Here is a 22,464-nt window from a genome sequence, read left to right as displayed (position 1 = left end):
GAGGAACAAACAAAAAATACGATATAGCGAGCATAACACACCCATATCAAACCACACCCCTAAGATGCAATTCGTGTTTCAGAAATTGTATTTCTTAATGAGGCGAAAAAGCCAGGCGAGTTCAGACCCCCTTTAAACATCTATTCTCTCCTCTCTCTGTGTGCATCCCAATAATCTCTTCTTTCTTCAAAAGAAATGACTGGTATATGGAAACACCCATCTCGCTAATGCATACACCAATTCAACTATTTTAAACTTGTAGGGAGTAGTTTATGAGTGCACACTTCAGGAGGAAGGAGTGTGCACTCGTAAAGTGTGACCTTTAAGGCCACACTAATGCTGTCTGGAGAGAACATGTCTGACGTGTGTTTCTGGTTGTGAGGTAGCTACTAACAAAATCCAGGCCTCCTGTCATTTAACAAGAGAAGGGTGTGTGTGTGTGTGCAGCCGTGCAGGTTTTTCATTGAGCTTTCAACTGAGCACCGTCTCTACAGCGCTTGATATCAATCAAATACAGTAATTTGATATGACCCTTCATATTCTAAGTCGTTGATTTATTTTCTCCTGTTCTCTAGACAGGGGTTTGATGATGTCAACATGAACATGTGTTGTTTGGGGACAGTGGTGCAGGAAATGCCCTTTAACTAGACAAGCCATTTAATTAGAGTAGGTTCAGATGTAGACCAGACCCTGTACACACACACCCACACACACACACCACACGCACAGAGATAGAGAGAGAGCTTAGATCCCTTCCAATATCATTACAAGAGTAACATCAGCAGAAGGCAATTACATCTTCCTCCACTCAATGATGACCTGATGGAAGTTAAGTGATCGATTTCAAGCCACGTTGGTGGAGGGGGTTCTTGAAAAAGCAACGATCCGATTATTTGTAATACATCAAAACATACTACAACTCAGTACCACTGGCTGGTGCAGGTGAAATCCATACCTAGTATCATTTCATCCTAGCTGAACATGTGTATGGTATGTACAATCTGACATGACTGGATAAGTGTAAGCAATATGGAGAAAAAAAAATCCAACCATCCAAAAGGCAAGGTAAAGCAGTTAAAGGGATACCTCGGGATTTTGGCATTTTATCTACTTCCCCAAGTCAGATGAACTTGAGGATACAATTGTTGTATCTACGTGCGGTTTGAATGGGGTTGTTAACTAGCACTTGTGCAATTACTAACTAGGTTCTAGGGAGACGGCCTCAGAGCCAAACGAAACATACTTTAAGTATTTCTGAGCACCTACAAGAAGTATTATGCACACATAATGGTCTAGTTACTTTAGACAGGACGTTGGTCGGGTAGGATGGGTGGTTGTAATTCACGACCGTCGAGCAATCCAAAGGGTGCGTGTCCGAGTTACATCTGGAACAACTGTAGCATTTTAGCCTCCCGTTCCTCTAACCCTTATTCTAAACTTAACCCAATTCACCTAACCTGCTATGTAAATTGGTAGGGATATTTAAGACAAACCGAAAGTTGGTTTAAGCAGTAACGCGTTTGTTATGGCATCAATTTTGACAGGGGAAACACAGCCTATTCAGCCCATCCAGCCTATCCAAGCTCATTCTTTTTTTAAATTAGCAACAAAGTTAGGCTACATCTGTCCATGCCCATCATGAAACGAGAGTGGTGAATAGCGGTGAACCTCATAAGTTAATTTCATGTAACAATTGCTTGTTTTCCATGTCATATGTTCAAAACCCAAGCCCTCCGTAGACTACCCTTACCCTAGGCCTGCTATAACGAAGGCTGGTTCAACAGCAATTCTTTTTATTAGAATTTGATTCGAATTATAAACTGTATTTTAGACCTTATCAACAGCCTAGTGAATTTAATCTTGCTTATTGACGACGTTTGGCATGTCCACAGACTGCAATTTACAGTAGGCCCAGCCCCTATATCAGTGTGAATACTATAGCCTATGTTTAATGTACACTATATATACAAACGTATGTGGAAACCCCTTCAAATGAGTGGATTCGGTTATTTCAGCCACACCTGTTGATGACAGGTGGGGGGGGGGGGAAATCGAGCACACAGCCATGCAATCTCCATAGACAAACATTGACAGTAGAATGGTTGAAGAGCTCAGTGACTTTTGAAGCGCATAAAAATTGCCTGTCCTCGGTTGCAACACTCACTACAGAGTCTTAAACTGCCTCTGGAAACAATTTCAGCACAAGAACTGTTCGTCGGGAGCTTTATGAAATGGGTTTCCATGGCCAAGCAGCCACACACAAGCCTAAGATCACCATGTGCAATATCAAACCTTGGCTGGAGTGGTGTAAATCTCGCCGCGTTTGGAATCTGGAGCAATAGAAACTTGTTCTCTGGAGTGATGAATTGCACTTCACAATCTGTCAGTCCTACAGACGAATCTGGGTTTGGAGGAACCCAGGAGAATGCTACCTAGGAGGAATAATTGTCTGGGGCTGTTTTTCATGGTTCTGGCTAGGCCCCTTAGTTCCAGTGAAAGGAAACCTTAACGCTACAGCATACAATGGCAGTCTAGACGATTATGTGCTTCCAACTTTGAGGCAACAGTTTGAGGAAGGCCCTTTCCTGTTTCAGCATGACAATGCCCCCTTGCACAAAGCAAGGTTCATACAGAAAGGATTTGTTGAGATCGGTGTGGAAGAACTTGACTGGTCTGTACAGAGGCCTGACCTCAATCCCATCGAACACCTTTGGGATGAATTGGAAGACTGACTGCGAGCCAGAACTAATCACCTGTCACAACTTCAAAGGATTGGAAGACTGATGGAGTGTTTCAATTCCCATATCATGTTCCTTATTTAACCCTCTGGCATACATTTCTGTTCTGTCCGTGATTGTTGGTGTCTTTAGTGGTTGTTGATTGTACTAGTGTGTATGTATGTTCCTATTTGGAATTTTGCAAGACTTTTTGAGTAAACTCAGTTGTGTTGCTCATAACCTGTGTCCTGCGCCTGACTCTGCTCCATCTCTTCACCCAATCGTTGACATCACCCAACATCAGTGCCCGACCTCACTAATGCTCTTGTGGCTGAATGGAGGCAATGTCCTCGCAGCAATGTTACAACATCTAGTGGAAAGCCTTCCCAGAAGAGTGGAGGCTGTTCTAGTAGCAAAGTGGGGACCAACTCCATATTAATGCCCATGATTTTGAAATGAGATGTCCGATGAGCAGGTCATGTAGTGTATTTTCTTTTTGAAGCAATGCAATTAGAATAATGTAAACCGCAAACATGTTCAACATATTTTGCAAATATGGGGCAGGCTATTTAACGAACTAGGCTATAGCGGACAACATTCAAATTGGATTTGATGACAATACAATACATGAAAAACTGTAAATAAACAATTTGAAGCGACCACATTACAAATTGTTTAATCATCAAAACCCAGCACTTTCTCGCCACCGCCAGGAACTGCGCCCATAATTGGTTGTGAAAATAGAAACAATATTTCTGACACACCCCGGAACCTAAAGCGCTTACCACCAGCCCTTAGATTTACCATTGCGTTAGGTTTATTGAAATAGAGCGCTAGGAGTGATTGGGAATCCAGCCATACTGAAGGAGTGTCCTAGGAATTAGGGGAATAAGGACCAGGGATATGGGCTAGTGGTAGATTAGGAATCCAGCCAATCACTGACCTTCCTGAGGGTGATGACACCCTCCTGTGTGCTCCTATTGGTTGAAATGTCGAACATGGCTGGGCCGTCACTGCTGGTGATTCGGTAGTTCATCTCAGCGTTCCTGCCGATGTCAGCGTCTGTAGCTCGCAGCACGGCCACCGTCGAGCCGGGCTCTGACAACTCTGGAGCTTTGACCTCATACAGACCTGGAGGAAAGACACGGACACACACACATTAGCTGTTGTTATTCTGTAACACCTGGATCAACCCATTAATTCAAACATTTGAATCCATCTTAAAAGCCTACATTAGTCAAACATGTATCATTTGTTCAACGTGAATATATTGGCACATACATTGTTATTTTTAACGGGTGATTTCCTGGTTTGTGCCAGATAAATGAATGCTTCCCTGTCTGCTAGCTAAAGCACCTCACTGTATCTCATATGCTTAAATAAATAGCTGGCTTGGTCTGCAAAGGGATGGAAGTGATATACACACAGGCTGCAGAGACAAACACTACTGACACCCTCATAAAACACCCTGACAGCATTCTGGCAACGCCTGAGTCGGCAGGTCTCTGTCTCACGCACACACATACGCAGGCAGGCGTGTCCACGAGCATACGCACACACACACAGGCATGGAAACACACACACACCACTATGGAGAGGTTTCCCAGGCTAACAGGTATTTAGCATTGGGTTGAGAGGAGGAAGCATCAGTCTTGCAGACAACAATGATATCGCTGCCTGACACTCTGCCTCCTCCGGGTGTCCCATTACAATATCCACTTGCTCTCACTCTCTCTTTCTCCCTGGCCCCTCCCTTCATCCCTCCTTCCATCCCTCTATTTATTCCTCCCGTCTCACCTTCATTTACTTTCTATCCATCTCTACCCCCTACCTCTCTCTCTCTCCCTCCTTCCCCTCCTCCCCTCCCCCGTCCCTCCCACCCTCCCTCCCTGTCCTGTCCATTGAGGTGAGGTGCAGTGACAGTGTTTGTCTCCCTGTTGGGGAGGGTGATAAATGGAGGTAGGGTTTCTACGGTTGTGTGCATTTTGTCATGTGAAGAGCTGTTTGGCTTGTGTGCGTAACACACACACAGACACAGTGCTGTTATTGAGGGGAAACAGAATGACACCAGTAATCTGTCAATCTGATATATTTGCAATTCGCCAGATGCAACAGAGAGGGAAAGAGCAAGGGAGAGAGAGGAGAGAGGGGGACAAGACACAGCGTGTGAGAGGACATAGAGGGGGTGAAGGAGAGAAAGATGGTTGGCAAAAGAAACACTGAAAAGAAAAATAGAAACAAAGGACATTAGCGGAGCCACACACAGTGACATTGAGCGCATTGGAAAGAGAAAGACTGAGCGAGAGGATCTGGAATAACAGCAAGGGAGAGAAAAAAAAGTGATAGTTAGAAGGAGATAAAAAGAGAGCGAGAAAGAGATAAAAACCCACAGAGTACTCTTTTCATTTAATAGGGATTACCAGGCTGATCTGATGCACTGTGCAGGACCCTTCCCTCTGTCATATGGCTTTACATTTAATTATACCCAGCCTTCCAGAGAGCGCTGCAGTCGTACATGCACACACACACCGCAGCTGCAGCATCGCAGTACCAATCCACATTAATTTTGAAATTGACACCAGATGGAGGCTGCCTGTTTGGCACGAGCCTTCTGTATGGTGAACTAGGTTTGATTTTGTGTGTGTGTGTGTGTGTGTGTGTGTGTGTGTGTGTGTGTGTGTGTGTGCACATCTGTCTGTATATGTGTGCACTATACTCACTCTTGGGGAAGCGTGGTGGGTTGTCATTGACATCAGACAGGGTGATGCTGACTGTGGTGGTCCCTGATAGTCCCCCCATCTGGCCAGCCATGTCTTTAGCCTGGATCACAACGACATAGTTCTCCTTCGTCTCCCTGTCCATGTTTGGCAGGGCTGTCTTGATCACACCTGTAAGAAAAAGACAGAGAGATTAGATACTTTTGATACATACATTTCTTCATATATCAGTGTTCCGTAAGAATATATTTAAATTAATAATAACCAAATAGCACTCATGCCTTTCTTGCACTAACACTTACAGTACACTTGTCTTTTCTTTATAGCACTGACTTTGCTGATAGCTGTTTTATTGAGGAACATTTTTACTTACTATGACTGTGATATATGATTGCCTTTACCTAGCTATCTTAAGATGAATAACTAACTGTAAGTCGCTCTGGATAAACGTGTCTGCTAAATGACTAAATATAATGTATGCATCAGTCGTGTAGTGTAGGGTAAACACACGTATATGCAGTTTAACAGTTATTTTGTGCAAGCATTTTACCCACCTTTTGCGAGAAAATGCACTGAAGGTATAGGGAGCATTACTCACCTCGAACGGCGGTCAGCCCTCACACACTGTTTTTTTTTATCACTGCATCACTGTTATGTATGTATGCATGCAGAGTGTATGATGTCACAGTGTATGATGCACAAAATATAACTTTTGCACATTTCTTTAGAGCTCAGACACAAAGACATTGAGGTGAATATAGATGCTCTGTCTCTCTCTGGTACAGTTGTGTTCCATATACACATAAAAAATATATATCTCTGGTTTATCAGTCAGGACAGAGGTTCAGTGAAGCTCTAATTGACTACAGTTGAAGTCTGAAGTTTCGATACACCTTAGCCAAATACATTTAAACTTAGTTTCACAATTCCTGACATTTAATCCTAGTAAAAAGTCCCTGTCTTAAATCAGTTAGGATCGCCATTTTTTTTTAAGGATGTGAAATGTCAGAATATCAGTAAAGATAATTATTTATTTCAGCTTTTATTTCTTTCATCACATTCCCAGTGGGTCAGAAGTGGGTCACATACACTCAATTAGTATTTGGTAGCATTGCCTTTAAATTGTTTAACTTGGGTCAATCGTTTCAAGTAGCCTTCCACAAGCTTCCCATATTAAGTTGGGTGAATTTTGGCCCATTCCTCCTGACAGTGCTGGTGTAACTGAGTCAGGTTTGTAGGCCTCCTTGCTCGCACACGCTTTTTCAGTTCTGCCCACACATTTTCTATAGGATTGAGGTCAGGGCTTTGTTATTAGCACTCCAATACCTTGACTTTGTTGTCCTTAAGCCATCTTGACACAACTTTGGAAGTATGCTTGGGGTCATTGTCCATTTGCGACCAAACTTCAACTGATGACTTGAGTTGCTTCAATATATCCACATAATTGTCCTGCCACTCCCGTGCTTCACGGTTGGGATGGTGTTCTTCGGCTTACAAGAGTCCCCCTTTTTCCTCCAAACGTAACGATGGTCATTATGGCCAAACAGTTCTATTTTGTTTCATCAGACCAGAGGACATTTCTCCAAAACGTACGATCTTTGTCCCCATGTGCAGTTACAAACCATAGTTTGGCTTTCTTTATGGCGGTTTTGGAGCAGTGGCTTCTTCCTTGCTGAGCGGCCATTCAGGTTATGTCTATATAGGACTCGTTTTACTGTGGATGTAGATACTTTTGTACCTGTTTCATCCAGCATTTTCACAAGGTCCTTTGCTGTTGTTATTGGATCGATTGCACTTTTCACACCGGAGTACGTTTATATATAGGAGACAGAACGCGTCTCCTTCTTGAGCGGTATGACGTCTGCGTGGTCCCATGGTGTTTATACTTGCGTACTATTGTTTGCACAGATGAACGTGGTACCATCGGGCATTTGGAAATTGCTCCGAAGGATGAACCAGACTTCTACCATTTTTTTCTGAGGTCTTGGCTGATTTCTTTTGATTTTCCCATGATGTCAAGCAAACAGGCACTGAGTTTGAAGGTAGGCTTTGAAATACATCCACAGGTACACCTCCAATTTACTCAAAGTATGTCAATTAGCCTATCAGAAGCTTCTAAAGCCATGACACCATTTTCTGTAATTTTCCAAGCTGTTTAAAAGCACAGCAAACTTAGTTCATGTAAACTTCTGACCCACTGGAATTGTCTGTAAACAATTGTTGGAAAAATGAATTGTGTCATGCACAAAGTAGATCTCCTAACCGACTTGCCAAAACGATATTTTGTTAACAAGAAATTCGTGGAGTGGTTGAAAAACAAGTTTTAATGACTCCAACCTAAGTGTATGTAAACTTCCAACTTCAACTGTACATATTAAAAGCAGCGCTCTGCCTTCTTCTCCTCCTGTCTGTCAGATATTGAGCTGCCGTGGCTTTTGTCATCCATTTGAAGCATCAAAACTACAGAGACTGTTACAGTAAAATACAGAAATAGAAGTAAAAAAACACTAAATCAATTGCATCGACAGAGTTCACGGGATCCAATCTCTTTTTCCAAAGAGGAAATTTGTTGAATATCAAACAATAGGCGATGCAAGGGCTGATGCAGCACATCACTCAAACCGAGATCTAAGCAGCATCGGTGAAATGCACAGTGAATGCAGGGCTCTACAACTCTCATCCTGCTCTTTTATCACATAGGATGTGGCAGCAGGAGAGGAGTAAGGCACAAAGGTGCGTGTGTGTGTGAAGCGCTGAGAGATGACGCAGCAGCGTTCGTTTTTCCTAACAAAGCACAATCTTACTCGCTGAAGGACCGCCAGCGACTCGCTCCTGAAAAACATGCTAGTCCCTTCAAGTAGTGCTGAGGGGGAAAATACGCACGTGTATTCAATATAGAGTTACAATATATTGTGTGCATGTGTACACCAATACACAGTCTCTGAATGCATCTCTCTTCCCTATCTATTTTTATCTTTCTTCTCTCTCTCATTCTCCCTCGCTCTACTTGTTATTTTTCTCACTCTCTGTCTATTCTCTCTCTTTCTCTCACTCCACACAACCAAACAGGGGAAGACATACAGAGAGAGAGAGAGATTCATGCTGTTGTCCAAGCCTGCCTTTGTGTAGGGGGGGGTGTCAGCTTACATGGCACATCTGGGATAAACCATATTAATGTGAAGCCCTGCACTAATCTGCAAATAGATTTTTTTGTTGCAATTTCCCTTTTGTTTAAGCAAACAAAACACCAGGGTCCATTCCAAAGCACACATGACACATTATTAAATCTAGCAGTGATGGCTGAGCCATGGGATTGAAAGGCGGTGGTTGGCAGAGGTTCTGCCCTTCTTTTCTGTCATGTCGCTTCAGTCTGACATGGGAGTTAATGGTCATGTTGCACGCACACTCACACACACACAGTCTCCGTGGTAATGACGGGTAGTGCACTTTTCGCAACCTGGTTCACTCTCAGTAGGACTTTAGGTTGCATTCGGGTGCAAGATGAAACATCAGTAAGACAGGAAAGTGGCACCTTGTGTGTGCTGTTCCCGGTTGACTCTCTGGGAACATTTGCTCCCTCAAGCCACCGATAGACTATAGAAGGTAATTATTATAGAACTCTGTATTTGCATTGTAATTGACCCTACCTCTCCTTTCTGTCTATAGAAGAAGAAGAAAGATGGGGTGCCTGTTTACACTGACCTGTGTTGGGATCTACAGAGAAGTATGGCTGTCCCTGTAGGATGCTGTAGACCACCCTGGCACTGTTACCATACGTGGCGTCGTCAGCGTCTGTAGCGGTCACCTGCATCACCACTGTGCCTGGGGAAGGAAGGAGGGAGGAGAAGAAGAAAGAGAGTGACTTGGTGAGCAAAGTTATACACATGAAATGGAGTCTAGGGGTGTTGGGGAACGCTCTCAATAGCACAAGACAACTTCCTGAATAAGGCCAATAAAGTGAACTGGACTGAACTGAAGTATATGTATGTCCGTGTCACAAATTTCACCATATTCCCTTTATAGTTCATTACTTTTGACCATATGGCTCTGGTCAAAATAAGTGCACTATCTAAGGAATATGCCCTTACGGGAAAACCTAAGAAATTTAATGTGATCTTATGTGAAGTTAATGTGATAACATGTGACAACATGTAAAATCAACATGTGATAATATGAAACTACATATGAAATCAATGATCTCATGTGTAATAAATGTGACAACATGGGAATGCGATTTTTCAAAGTGATACCATGAATCTACAAGAGAAAACATTTTGAATGTTTTTCACATGTGAAAGTGCAATTCCACATTAGGGTTGAATGGCAGCAACCCGGTTACCGAGATTAACCGGGATTTATCCGCCCAAAACCACTCCCTTTTGCATGGATAAATAACTGCGAGAAACCGGTAAATTATGATAAATTATTTATATGAACAGCATGGTGTGAAATGGAACTGTTAAATGATATAACATATCTAAATCTGGCTTCTCTATGGCCTCTGCTTGATGAATCATCAACACTCAGGGTGGGGACAGACAGCCCATCTCGGGATGGAGCACAGTTCACAATGCATGTAGAACTACAGTATCATCTCATCATGGTAACTTTTTTTCTTGTGACAGGTAGGCCTACATTTGCTGCAGCATAGTCTATGCTACAGTAATAAAGACTGAATGTGCGTCTCATTCACACATCTCCATCTGGCTTTCGGGGTGGGGGGGTCACCTTATTTTTGAATTGTAAAGATGTTTTATTGCAGCTGCAGACTATTTAAAATCAGCCTATCACTCGGATATCGTTGCTTTAAATCCGTGCACGCGTGAGCGCACTCTCGCAGTCTTTCTCTCTCTCCATCAACTCCATTCAAATTGCATCCAAAATAGATCATCCTTCTCTAGATTGCTATATAGCCCTATAAATAGATGTCCTGGCCCGCCTCTTTCAGGTGACCTCTCTCCTTAAAAAATGCTCCTCAGCTCTTGGAGTCTCATGCAGGAAAAGCTAGACTAGAATAGCTTGCTGAACATTTGTTTTTACATTTCTTATACCAATAGATTATTCAAAGAGGGACGCAAGCTATTGTTTGCTGATTGTAAAATACAGCAGCCAGTAGAACTCACGGGTAGTTTGAAAGAAAGGGTGAATGTGCGATGCTATAGCAGTTAGTTTATTCAGACCCATAACCATTCAATCTTTGTCAGGAGAAGTGAAAGCCTTCTGCTTCTAATTCTAGTTCTTTATTATTCAAGGATGTCATTACAATGATGAAGATTAGGACAACAAAAGTTATTTAATTTAACTGTTGAAAGCGAGGAAGGAATGAAGCCACAATAGAGAGAAAGAGGAGGTAGGCTAATAACATTAGGGGAAATATTATGAAATGTATATATGCGTCAGGCTACTAATTATACAAATAAGCTCTTATATTTCTAGAAATCAAATTAGTTAGCCTATACTTGTTACTTTGTAGGCCGCATGTGCTGCATCAGAATCACATGTGCTCTCCCTGCTTTATCATGGTTTGAACGATGTGTGTAATTCCAGTCCATATAATACAGTATAATACAGTAATACAGTTCACACTCAAAAGTATTTGCTAACTGGAGCTAGTTTCATTTATTTACCCAAGAAAGTATATACATTAGCTAGCTACATCTATGGACTTTTATGTTTTTATGTTGTGCGTAATGTGCAGTAGCCTATATCATATAGCCTATGTATTGGATAACGCCACAATCATTCGTTTTTTTGGGGGGGGGGGCTTGGGCTCATAAAATGTCTTTAATGTAGGGCTCATAAAATGTATGTAATGTATGGCTCATCAGACTCAGGTAGCATAAGGCTTGAATTTAAAAAAAAATCTAATCCATACATAGGTTTATTTATATGCTTTATGATGCTTTTGAATGACACTTCCGGTTTTGGCAGGAGAAAAGTGATTCATTCTCGGGATTGAACATATGTCAAATACGGTGAAAATATTCAACCCTATTCCACATGTGAGTTAAGGTTTTCTTACAAGAAGCTCTTTCACGTGGAAATGCTCATTCCTGTATTGGGTGCGCTGAGAGTCGGGAAGCAAGTTCAGGGAGTGTTTTAAGAAATAAATGTAACATAATACAAAACACAAACAACACACAGACATGAAACAGAAACAGAAACAATAGCGCCTGGGGAAGGAACCAAAGGGAGTGACATAAATAGGGCAGGTAATCAAGGAGGTGATGCATTCCAGGTGAGTGTCAAATTGGGCAAATGCGCGTAACGCTGGTGACAGGTGTGCGCCACAAACGAGCAGCCTGTGAGGTGAAAATATGTTATTCTCCTCACATGTGAAAAGGTGGTGTTAACATGTTAACTCTACATTGAATACACGTGAACTATACACAACTGACCGCACACGTGTCTTTTTTGTTTTCACGTGAATATTTCAGCTCAACATGTGAAAACAGTTATTTAACGTGAAAATGCGATTTTCAAATATTAATATCTGATTTTCACATGTGAAACTGCAAATGTCTTGTTTTTGTTTTTGTAAGGGAAGTCATGAAATGGAATCGGGATTTTAAGGTAACTGGTATGCTGTTCAGCTAAAATAGTGTAAAAATCTTTAATCAATGACAATATGATTACATTTGGCATGATCACTTAGGCAACGGCTATGATCCATTTTCCTTATCAAAGAGGCAGAGAATGATATTCCAAGGGAACAAAGGAGAGAAGTTTTAGTCAAATGGTACGTTCCAACGATGCCTGGCGGGGCCCAGTGTTGCCTCATTAAATGCATAAGAAGAATGAATTTAGTTAATGGAAATTAACATAAATATAGAATTGCGCTACAGATTGGAATTGGGAATTGTAACCAACTGAAACTTGTTCTAATTCAGTAGCAACGTGAGATCTGCAAGGATGAATATAAGTGGGCACGTTACATTACTGCCAAACTGCCAAACATCTGAAGTTTCTTTTCTCTTCAACCTCTTACTTTATAAATAAACTAATGTTCAAGCTTAGTGATATGATGATATCTCCTCTCTGAAGAGGGAATTGTCAGGATTTCACAAGACAAATAATGTACAGTGGATTGCACTATAAAGGCAGGTTCACAACAGGTCCACTTTCAGGCTGTGGCATCACACCTCACTTGTTACAACAGGCAACTGCTTTTCCTACTTAGATGTGGTGAACGGAGTGACGGGGTTTGTCACCTGCCTGTGTTGTGTCACCACTGTCACTCACACTTACAGCACCAGGAGAGAACAAAGTTCTTTAACTCTGTAAAGTTAGACGTTCTAAGTCGTCATTTCCATCAGTTGCGTTTTTTTTGACGTGAGCGATGATGAAAGCTAATGTACTGATGAGAGTGTGGCTTTACGCAGGTGTTAGAGAGTGTGTTCGTGTTCACAGTATACGTCATATATCTTCAGCCATCTACCCACTGAACTGGATAGATTATGCAGATTCCAGCTATTGGCATACACATGACCGAAATATAGACTGTTTCATCCCGTGTTTAATGTGTTGTAATTGAACACTGAACAGTGTATTCAAAAGATTAGCTTAAGTATCTGATATAATCAGCATTGTTGGACCGCTTTACCTTGTTTGTTTCGCTGTAATGAACCAGTGCATGGCCTGTAATCATTCTCATTTAATGACTCAATATCTACGTCTCAAATGGCACCATATTCCCTATGTGGTGCACTACTTTTGACCGAGACCCAGAGCCTTATGGGACCTGGTTAAAGGGGTGCAGTATGTACGTAGGGAATGAAATGCCATTTGGGACGCATTCAATCTCTCCTCTCATTATTATGATTGATAAAGCCCTCATTGATCCAATAAGATAGGCATTTGCTTGTAACAACTCTATCGTGTCTCACACATCATAAGCCTTCTAATGCTGCTATTCATTGCAGATACAAGACTGGAATGTATTATTACCACTGACTGCATGGAATCCCCCTCTTTCATAATGATTTCCAGGCTATCAGTTTAACTGCGCTGTTTAAAAACGTTCGGTCAAGCTGTGAGTTACAGTTACACCCAAGGCACAAGTGGTTGATTTGGATTTAGGGATGCACTCTGTAGCCTATGTATCCAGTGGTGACATCTGTGGTACATGTGTGAAGTAGGGGCTAATACAGATGTAGGATCTTAATTTGATCACTCTTTTGTAGCTTAGAATTTTCTGCAAAGCAAGAAATGCAAACTTGTGGTGTATTTCAGCTTAAAAAGGCTTTTCAAGTTAGTTATTTCCCATTTGAAATTTCCGACATATTTTCTCGAAAGAAAAGTGCATCAACCCGTACAAAAATGTTAATTAATTATAATCCGTATAGTAATTCACATTTTCTGTTGCCACAAGATTGTTTTCCTGCTATAGCAAACGGGCAAATATTCAAATCCTACATCTGTACCAAGTGGGGACATCTCAGGTACATTTGTGATGTAGAAGCTCATACGTACCCAGTGGGGAGATCTTTACATGTGTGAAGTAGGGGTTAGGGTGTAGGAGTTCATACATACCCAATGGGGACATCTCCGGTACGTGTGTGAAGTAGGGATCCTTGGTAAACTTGGGTTCATTGTCGTTGATGTCATGGATCTTGATAATAAACTCTGACTCTCCCTCTAGAGAGGTGTTAGTGATTCTGTTGACGGCTTTGGCCCGGAGTGTGTAGTAGGCCTTCTCCTCCCGGTCTAGCCTCTTAGTGGCGTGGATATCTCCTGAGTTCTCATCAATGATGAACAGAGTACCGGCTCCGTCGCCAGTCAGGACGTACCGTATGCTACCGTCACCCCGGTCCCCGTCTGAGTGGAGCTGTGGAGCGATGAGAAGTCAGTTCTCAGTAGCACTAGATCACAATAAAAAATATTTGTAATTAAATGGTTGCTAAAATTCTATCACCTCGCCAAATGTCAGTTTGTGACAAAACAAGCAATTACTGTAAAGAAACATTGTACAATCTAAACCTCTGTGAACTATATTTTAATAACCCCAAATATTGTATATTCAGCTGTTTGAAGCTGGTGTACAAAACCGAAAGGACAAAGAAGCAAAAGTGATGTGTGTTCATACAACCCGCCATTTACTAACTCGGAGAAGATCAGATGCCTTTATTAACATGTTGTAGAAACATGACATGACCGTTCCACTTCTGACTGGATCTTCTCTCCTCATCTCCTCTTCATCCCTCCTCTCCTTCCCCTCTCCTCTTCAATCCTCTCCTCTCCTCTTCAAACCTCTCCTATCCTCACCTTCTCCTCTCCCCTCCTTTCCTCTACACTCCTCTCCTCTTCCATCCTCTCCTCTCCTCACCTTCTCTTCTCTACACTCCTCTCCTCTCCTCACCGTCTCCTCTCCACACCTCTCCTCTCTACTATTTGCTGTCTCTCCTGATGCGGCCTGTTTCTTTCTGCATGAACAACAGCTTAGCTTGCGCTGACATTTTAATTCAGCCACCAAATCCCCTCAACATATTTATCTCCGGGAACTCATCAAAAGCTTGTCTGCGTCCCGAAAGGCACCCTATTCCCTATATAGTGCATTGCTTAGGAAATGCAATAAATAGGGAATAGGGTGCCATTTGGGCCACAACCCTTGTCTTTCCTATTTTTCCTCATGCTGTCTTCCCTCCTTTCTTATTTATTTTAACCACCAAGGACATGGTGATAATTGCAGATGAAAGTAAAGGGCAGAGGCAGACACGTTTGCATGTACACAAGAACACAGTGCACATACAGTATATGCAAATCAACATACACATGACTAAATACATCTTTCCACCTACACAGGCATACGGTATCTGTCTGTGTGTGTGATGCGTACAGTATGTGCGTCAGCTGAGGAGCTATCGGAGTGGTGGGTGTGACCTCTGAGTGTGTGTGACCATATGTGGTGTGTGACTTGCTAGCTTCTGGTTCTGGACAGAAGGAGTATATTAGATTGTGCAGTCAGTGGAGCACTGCAACAGAATGGCACCCTATTCCCTAAATACAGTACAGTAGGAAAAATGGAGCCATTTGGGATAAAGACAGTATGCAACCTCTCTTTTGTTATGACATATGAATGGGTTTTTATTCCAGGTGCTGGAAGGCTTAATATTACTAATTCATTGTGTTCTGTGTGAAAACAAAGCTGTGGAAGCAAATGAAAGCTATGATAACCGAGCTGGGAGAAGCTAGCTACTGACTGTTTATGTGTGTGGTTCTGTTGTGCCGAACCATCTGAAAAGTCAGAGAGTCAGTTGAGTGAAAATAAAGTTATTCAACATCATTATCTTCCAAACTGCTTTAGCGCGCAATGCCTCATTACAGCCCTGCGTGCGTCTTTCTCTGTCTGCCACTGTTTGTGACCCCTCCCGTCTCCCTCCTCTTTCAGTCACCCACTCCACCACCCCTCGCTATGATGGAAGTTAATTTACGTCCCAATCTGGGTGCCTCCTACTCAAATTAGGAGAAAAACCTCTCCCAGAAATCAATCCAGCAGCCAGACGTGCATTCACAATGGCCCTTGATCAATTTCTATTGAAAATGTAATTAAAGCGTCACTGGGGGAAGAGCGAAGCCACATGTGCAATGAGCATGGCCACCAAGCGCCCTCCAGAAGTAGATGCAGGGCCCTTTCTCCTCCGTCCTCCGTGATATCACTTCATAATGACATAGAGCAAAGGAGGGGCACTATGTTCAAAAGTAGTGCACTAGGGAATAGGGTGCCATTTGGGATGCACATGAAGACAACGCTTCAGTGTTACGGCCACTAGCTCCATAGTTTGGAAAGGCAACATCAACCAAATTTGCAAGATAAACTGTTGAACATTTGTGTGTGTGTGTGTGGGGGGGGGGGTCTAGGTGAGAGAGGGGCAGAGGTCTGTTTGGGAGGGGTTGGGTGAGTGAGTGACAAAAATTTAGACTTCCTACTACAGGCCAAACAAGGTAAAGCGGTCCAACAATGCTGATTATATTATAGGAAATTAGCAAGACACCCCCAATAAAGGAGTGGTTCTGCAGGTGGTGACCACAGACCACTTCTCAGTTCCTATGCTTCCTGGCTGATGTTTGGTCACTTTTGAATGCTGGCGGTGCTTTCACTCTAGTGGTAGCATGAGACGGAGTCTACAACCCACACAAGTGGCTAAGGTAGTGCAGCTCAACCAGGATGGCACATCAATGCGAGCTGTGGCAAGAAGGTTTGCTGTGTCTGTCAGCATAGTGTCCAGGGCAACAACCCAGCAGCAGGACCGATACCTCCGCCTTTGTGCAAGGAGGAGCAGGAGGAGCACTGCCAGAGCCCTGCAAAATGACCTCCAGCAGGCCACAAATGTGCATGTGTCTGCTCAAACGGTCAGAAACAGACTCCATGAGGGTGGTATGAGGGCCCGACGTCCACAGGTGGGGGTTGTGCTTACAGCCCAACACCGTGCAGGATGTATGGCATTTGCCAGAGAACACCAAGATTGGCAAATTCGCCACTGGCGCACTGTGCTCTTCAAAGATGAAAGCAGGTTCACACTGAGCACATGTGACAGACATGACAGAGTCTGGAGACGCCGTGGAGAACGTTTGGCTGCCTGCAACATCCTCCATTTTTGTGTGATTTTGTTGTCAGCACATTTAACTATGTAAAGAAAAAAGTATTTAATAATAATATTTCATTCATTCAGATCTAGGATGTGTTATTTTAGTGTTCCCTTTATTTTTTGGGGCAGTGTATATATTTTTTATAACTAAAAGCAGTAAAACCGAGGCGAAGGCATTCGAAATGATGCTGCCTGCGGATCTGCTTCTGTACTGAAGGTGGCATCGTGCTCTTTTTCAAAGATGGTTCCCTATCTCGAGTGGCTTGGCAGTCTAAGGCACTGCATCTCAGTGCAATTGGCGTCACTGCAGTCCCAATCCAGGCTGTATCACATCCAGCCGTGATTGGAAGTGTGGCGCAAATTTGGCCCAGCGTCGTCCGGGTTAGGCCATCATTATAAATAAGAAATTGTTCTTAACCGACTTGCCTAGTTAAATAAAGGTTAAATAAACATTTTTAAATACATCTCTTAAAGGTCATAGGATCCATGTGTACAGGGATGGTCAACCAGTCACTGGGACGACAACCCAACTTGAATGAGGGGAATTTTAGCAGGTGGAATATTGGAGGACAGTTAGTCACAGCTACAGAATCCTTAACAGTGCAAATATCACGGTACAGCTATATGGACACTAAATGATCATGGTACTTCTTAATGGCAAGTTTACAAACATAGACTACATGAGCAAAAGTATATGGACACTGCTCATCTCATTCCAAAATCGTGGGCATTAGTATGGAGTTGGTCCCCCAATTGCTGCTATAACAATTTCCACTCTTCTGGGAAGGCTTTCTACTAGATATTGGAAATCTCCATTCAGCCACAAGAGCATTAGTGAGGTCGGGCACTGATGTTGAGCGGCTAGCCCTGGCTCGCAATTGTCATTCCAATTCATCCCAAAGGAGTTTGATGGGGTTGAGGTCAGGTCTCTGTGCAGGCCAGTCAATTTCTCCCAAACCGACCTAAACAAACCATTTCTGTATGGACCTCACTTTGTGCATGGGGGCATTGTAATGCTGAAACAGGAAAGGGCCTTCCCCAAGCTGTTGCCACAATGTAGGAAGCACAGAATTGTCTAGAATGTAATTGTATGCTGTAGCGTTAAGATTTCCCTTCACTGGAACTAAGGGGCCTAGCCCGAACTTTGAAAAACAGACCCAAACCATTATTCCTCCTCCGCCAAACTTTACAGTTGGCACTATGCATTGGGGCAGGTAGCGTTCTCCTGGCATCCGCCAAACACAGATTTGTCTGCCGGACTGCCAGATGGTGAAGCATGATTAATCACTCTATAGCAGTGGTTCCCAAACATTTTATAGTCCCCTACCCGTTCAAACATTCAACCTCCAGCTGTGTACCCCGTCTAGCACCAGGGTCAGCGCACTCTCAAATGTTGTATTTTTGCCATCATTGTAACCCTGCCACACACACACTATGCCATACATTTATTAAACATAAGAATGAGTGTGAGTTTTTGTCACAACCCGGCTCGTGGGAAGTGACAAAGAGCTCTTATAGGACCAAGGCACAAATAATAATGTAATAATAATAAATAATTTTGCTCTATATTTAACCATCTTACATATAAAACCGTATGTGTTCACTGAAAATTGTGAATAACTCACCACAGGTTAATGAGAAGGGTGTGCTTGAAAGTATGCATATAACTCTGCATGTTGGGTTGTATTGGAAAGAGTCTCAGTCTTGAATCATTTTCCACACAGTCTGTGACTGTTTTCAGTTTTCATGCTAGTGAGGGCCGAGAATCCGCTCTCACATAGGTATGTGGTTGCAAAGGGCATCTTAACAGCGTGATTTGCCAAGGCAGGATACTCTGAGCGCAGCCCAATCCAGAAATCTGTCAGTGGCTTCTGATTAAATTCAATTTTCACAAAACCACTTGTTGCAATTTCGAGGAGGCTCTCTTGTTCAGATATCAGTAAGTGGACTGGAGGCAGGGCATGAAAGGGATAACGAATCCAGTTGTTTGTGTCATCCGTTTCGGAAGGTACCTGTGTAATTGCGCACCCAACTCACTCAGGTGCTTCGCTATATCACATTTGACATTTGTCCATAAGCTTGAGTTTATTTCCACACAACAAATCATAAAATGATGGAAAGACCTGTGTGTTGCCCTTTTTAATGCAGACAGAGAAGAGCTCCAACTTCTTAATAATAGCCTCAATTTTGTTCCGCACATTAAATATAGTTGCGGAGAGTCCCTGTTATTCTAGATTCAGATCATTCAGGCGAGAAAAAACATCATCCAGACAGGCCAGTTGTGTGAGAAACTCGTCATCATGCAAGCGGTCAGACAAGTGAAAATTATGGTCAGTAAAGAAAACTTTAAGCTTGTCTCTCAATTTAAAAAAATGTGTCAATACTTTGCCTGGTAACCAACGCACTTCTGTGTTGTAAAAGCATTACATGGTCGCTGTCCATTACATTGCATAGTGCAGAAAATACACAGGAGTTCAGGGGCCTTGCTTTAACAAAGTTAACAATTTTCACTGTAGTGTCCAAAACATATTTCAAGCTGTCAGGCATTCCCTTAGCAGCAAGAGCTTCTCGGTGGATGCTGCAGTTTACCCAAGTGGCGTCGGGACCAACTGCTTGCACCCGCGTTACCACTCCACTATGTCTCTGTGGTGTCCGCCAATAGTCTGAGTATGTCCCAAATGGCAACCTATCGCCTATGTAGTGCACACATTTTGACCAGGGCCCATAGGGACTTAGTTGACTCATATAAACACAACTAGCCTTCCTGGCAACAATTGTAAATTCAAAATAAACTGTAATAGATTTTAATAAATAAACACTTGAATGTTAAACATATATTTCAGAATAACATGTTGGGAATTAATCAAGTAAGCGTGTATTTTTTCTTTCATATAATTCATATAAACTTTTTCAAAGTTTGGACTCACGTTGCAGCTGAATTTATTTTCTCCTCTAATTTGAATATTACCTTGCTGACAGAATTCAGAACAAAGAAAGTAACTACAGCAACGAAATGATAAATAATATGATTCCACAGCTGACTCAGCGGGAGAGAGAAGTCTTAAACGATTCTGACTGACAGCAGTTAGGGGAGAGGAAATAGGAGAGAGAGCGAGAGAGAGGAGTGTAGGAGTATTGGCCTAATCTGTGTCCCAAATAGCACCCTAGGCCCTATACACTGCACTACTTTGACCAGAGCACTATATTATTCCACCATATAGGGAATAGGATGCCATTTGGGACGGGCCCCTAGTATCTTATTCAGACATCTCGTCCTACTCCCTGTAACACTGTCAGACAGATGTTCAACAGCCTCGTCACTGCCCGACCTCATCACACCCCATAACGCAGAGGGACGCACAGGAGACACACACCACACACATGCATGCACACACAGGAGAGACACATTGCTACAGTTCCATAATCTTTCTGTCTCTCTGTCTCTCTCTCTCAATTTAATTCAAGGGGCTTTATTGGCATGGGAAACGTATGTTTAAAGTGCCAAAGCAAGTGAAATGGATAAACAAAAGTGAAATAAACAATAAAGTGAACATTAAATATTACACTCACACAAGTTCCAAAATAATAGAGACATTTCAAATGTCATATTATGTCTATATACACTGTTGTAACGATGTGCAACTAGCTAAAGTACAAAAGGGAAAATAAATAAACATACATATGGGTTGTATTTACAATGGTGTTTGTTCTTCACTGGTTGCCCTTTTCTTGTGGCAAAAGGTCACAAATCTTGCTGCTATGATTGCACACTGTGGTTTTTCAACCAATAGATATAGGAGTTTAATCAAAATTGGATTTGTTTTCAAATTCTTTGTGGGTCTGTGTAATCTGAGGGAAATATGTGTCAGGAGGTTAGCTCAGTTTAGCTCAGTTTCCGCCTCATTTTGTGGGCAGTATGCACATAGCTTGTCTTCTCTTGAGAGTCAGGTCTGCCTATGGCGACCTTTCTCAATAGCAAGGCTATGCCCACTGAGTCTGTACATAGTCAAAGCTTTCCTTAATTTTGGGTCAGTCACAGCGGTCAGGTATTCTGCCACTGTGTACTCTCTGTTTAGGGCCAAATAGCATTCTAGTTTGCTCTGTTTTTTTGTTCATTCTTTCCAATGTGTCAAGTAATTATCTTTTAGTTTTTTCATGATTTGATTGAGTCTAATTGTGTTGCTGTCCTGGGGCTCTGTGGGGTCTGTTTGTTTTTGTGAACAGAGCCCCAGGACCAGCTTCCTTAGGGGACTGTTCTCCAGGTTCATCTCTCTGTAGGTGATGGCTTTGTTATGGAAGGTTTGGGAATCTCTTCCTTTTAGGTCGTTGTAGAATTGAGCGCATCTTTTCTGGATTTTGATAATTAGCAGGTATCGGCTTAATTCTGCTCTGCATGCATTATTTGGTGTTTTACGTTGTACCCAAAGGATATTTTTGCAGAATTCTGCATGCAGAGTCTCAATGTGGTTTGTCCCATTTAGTGAATTCACAACCATAAAGGGCAATGGGTTTTATAACTGATTCAAGTATTTTATGTTCCTTTTGTTGTCATGGAAGGCCCTTCTTGCCTTGTCTCTCAGATCGTTCACAGCTTTGTGAAAGTTATCTATGGCGCTGATGTTTAGGCAGAGGTATATATCAGTTTTTGTGTGCTCTAGGGCAACGGTGTTTAGATGGAATTTATATTTGTGGTCCAAGAAACTGGTCCTTTTTTGGAACACCATTATTTTTGTTTTACTGAGATTTACTGTCAGGGCCCAAGCCTGAATGAATCTGTGCAGAAGATCTAGGTGCTGCTGTTGAACCTCCTTGGTTGGGGACAGAAGCGCTAGGTAATGTGCAAACAGTAGACATTTGACTTCATATTCTAGCAGGGTTAGTCTGGATGATGCAGACTGTTCTAGTGCCCTTGCCAATTCTTTTATATATATATTGAAGAGTGTCGGGCTTAAGTTGCATCCCTGTCTCACCCCATTGCCCTGTGGAAAGAAAAGTGTATTTTTTGCCAAATTTAACCGCACACTTTTGATTTCATAATGTTGTCCCCAAAACCACTTTCCATCAATTTGTATAGCAGACCCTAATGTCACATTGAGTCAAACGCTTTCTTGAAGTCAACAAAGCATGAGAAAACTTTGCCTTTGTTTTGGGTTTGTTTGTTTGTTTGTCAATTAGGATGTGCAGGGTGAATATGTTGTCTGTCATAAAGTAATTTGGTAAAAAGCCAATTTTGTCATAGTTTTGTCGGGTGGGGGCATATTTGGGAGGGAATACTGTCACCTCCAAGTAGGTGTTTGTCCCCCTGTGTGCTGAGGGTGTCAGGTTCTTGTCCAGTTCTGGCATTTAGGTTGCCACAGACTAGTACATTATATGTCCCTGGGCCTAGAAATGGTAGATCTCCCTCTCTAGGATGGAGAAGCTGTCATCGTTAAAGTATGGGGATTC

The 22,464-nt window shown here is 42.4% G+C and overlaps 1 protein-coding gene across 1 annotated transcript in view; it reads right to left on the bottom strand.

The window, feature by feature from the left end:
• LOC139420431 (cadherin-6-like) overlaps positions 1-22,464 on the bottom strand; it is a 74,048-nt gene that overhangs the window by 8,715 nt on the left and 42,869 nt on the right. Inside the window, exons 3-6 of the mRNA XM_071170558.1 lie at positions 13,967-14,261; positions 9,137-9,256; positions 5,438-5,605; positions 3,661-3,848 (exon numbers count right to left, since the gene is read on the bottom strand). Coding sequence (XP_071026659.1) covers positions 3,661-3,848; positions 5,438-5,605; positions 9,137-9,256; positions 13,967-14,261 — 771 coding nt within the window. The remainder of the gene's footprint in view (positions 1-3,660; positions 3,849-5,437; positions 5,606-9,136; positions 9,257-13,966; positions 14,262-22,464) is intronic.

The sequence above is a fragment of the Oncorhynchus clarkii genome, chromosome 11 (assembly GCF_045791955.1).
Source record: "Oncorhynchus clarkii lewisi isolate Uvic-CL-2024 chromosome 11, UVic_Ocla_1.0, whole genome shotgun sequence".
NCBI classification, from domain to species: Eukaryota; Metazoa; Chordata; class Actinopteri; order Salmoniformes; family Salmonidae; genus Oncorhynchus; species Oncorhynchus clarkii.
This window is presented reverse-complemented; position numbering and strand designations above follow the sequence as displayed.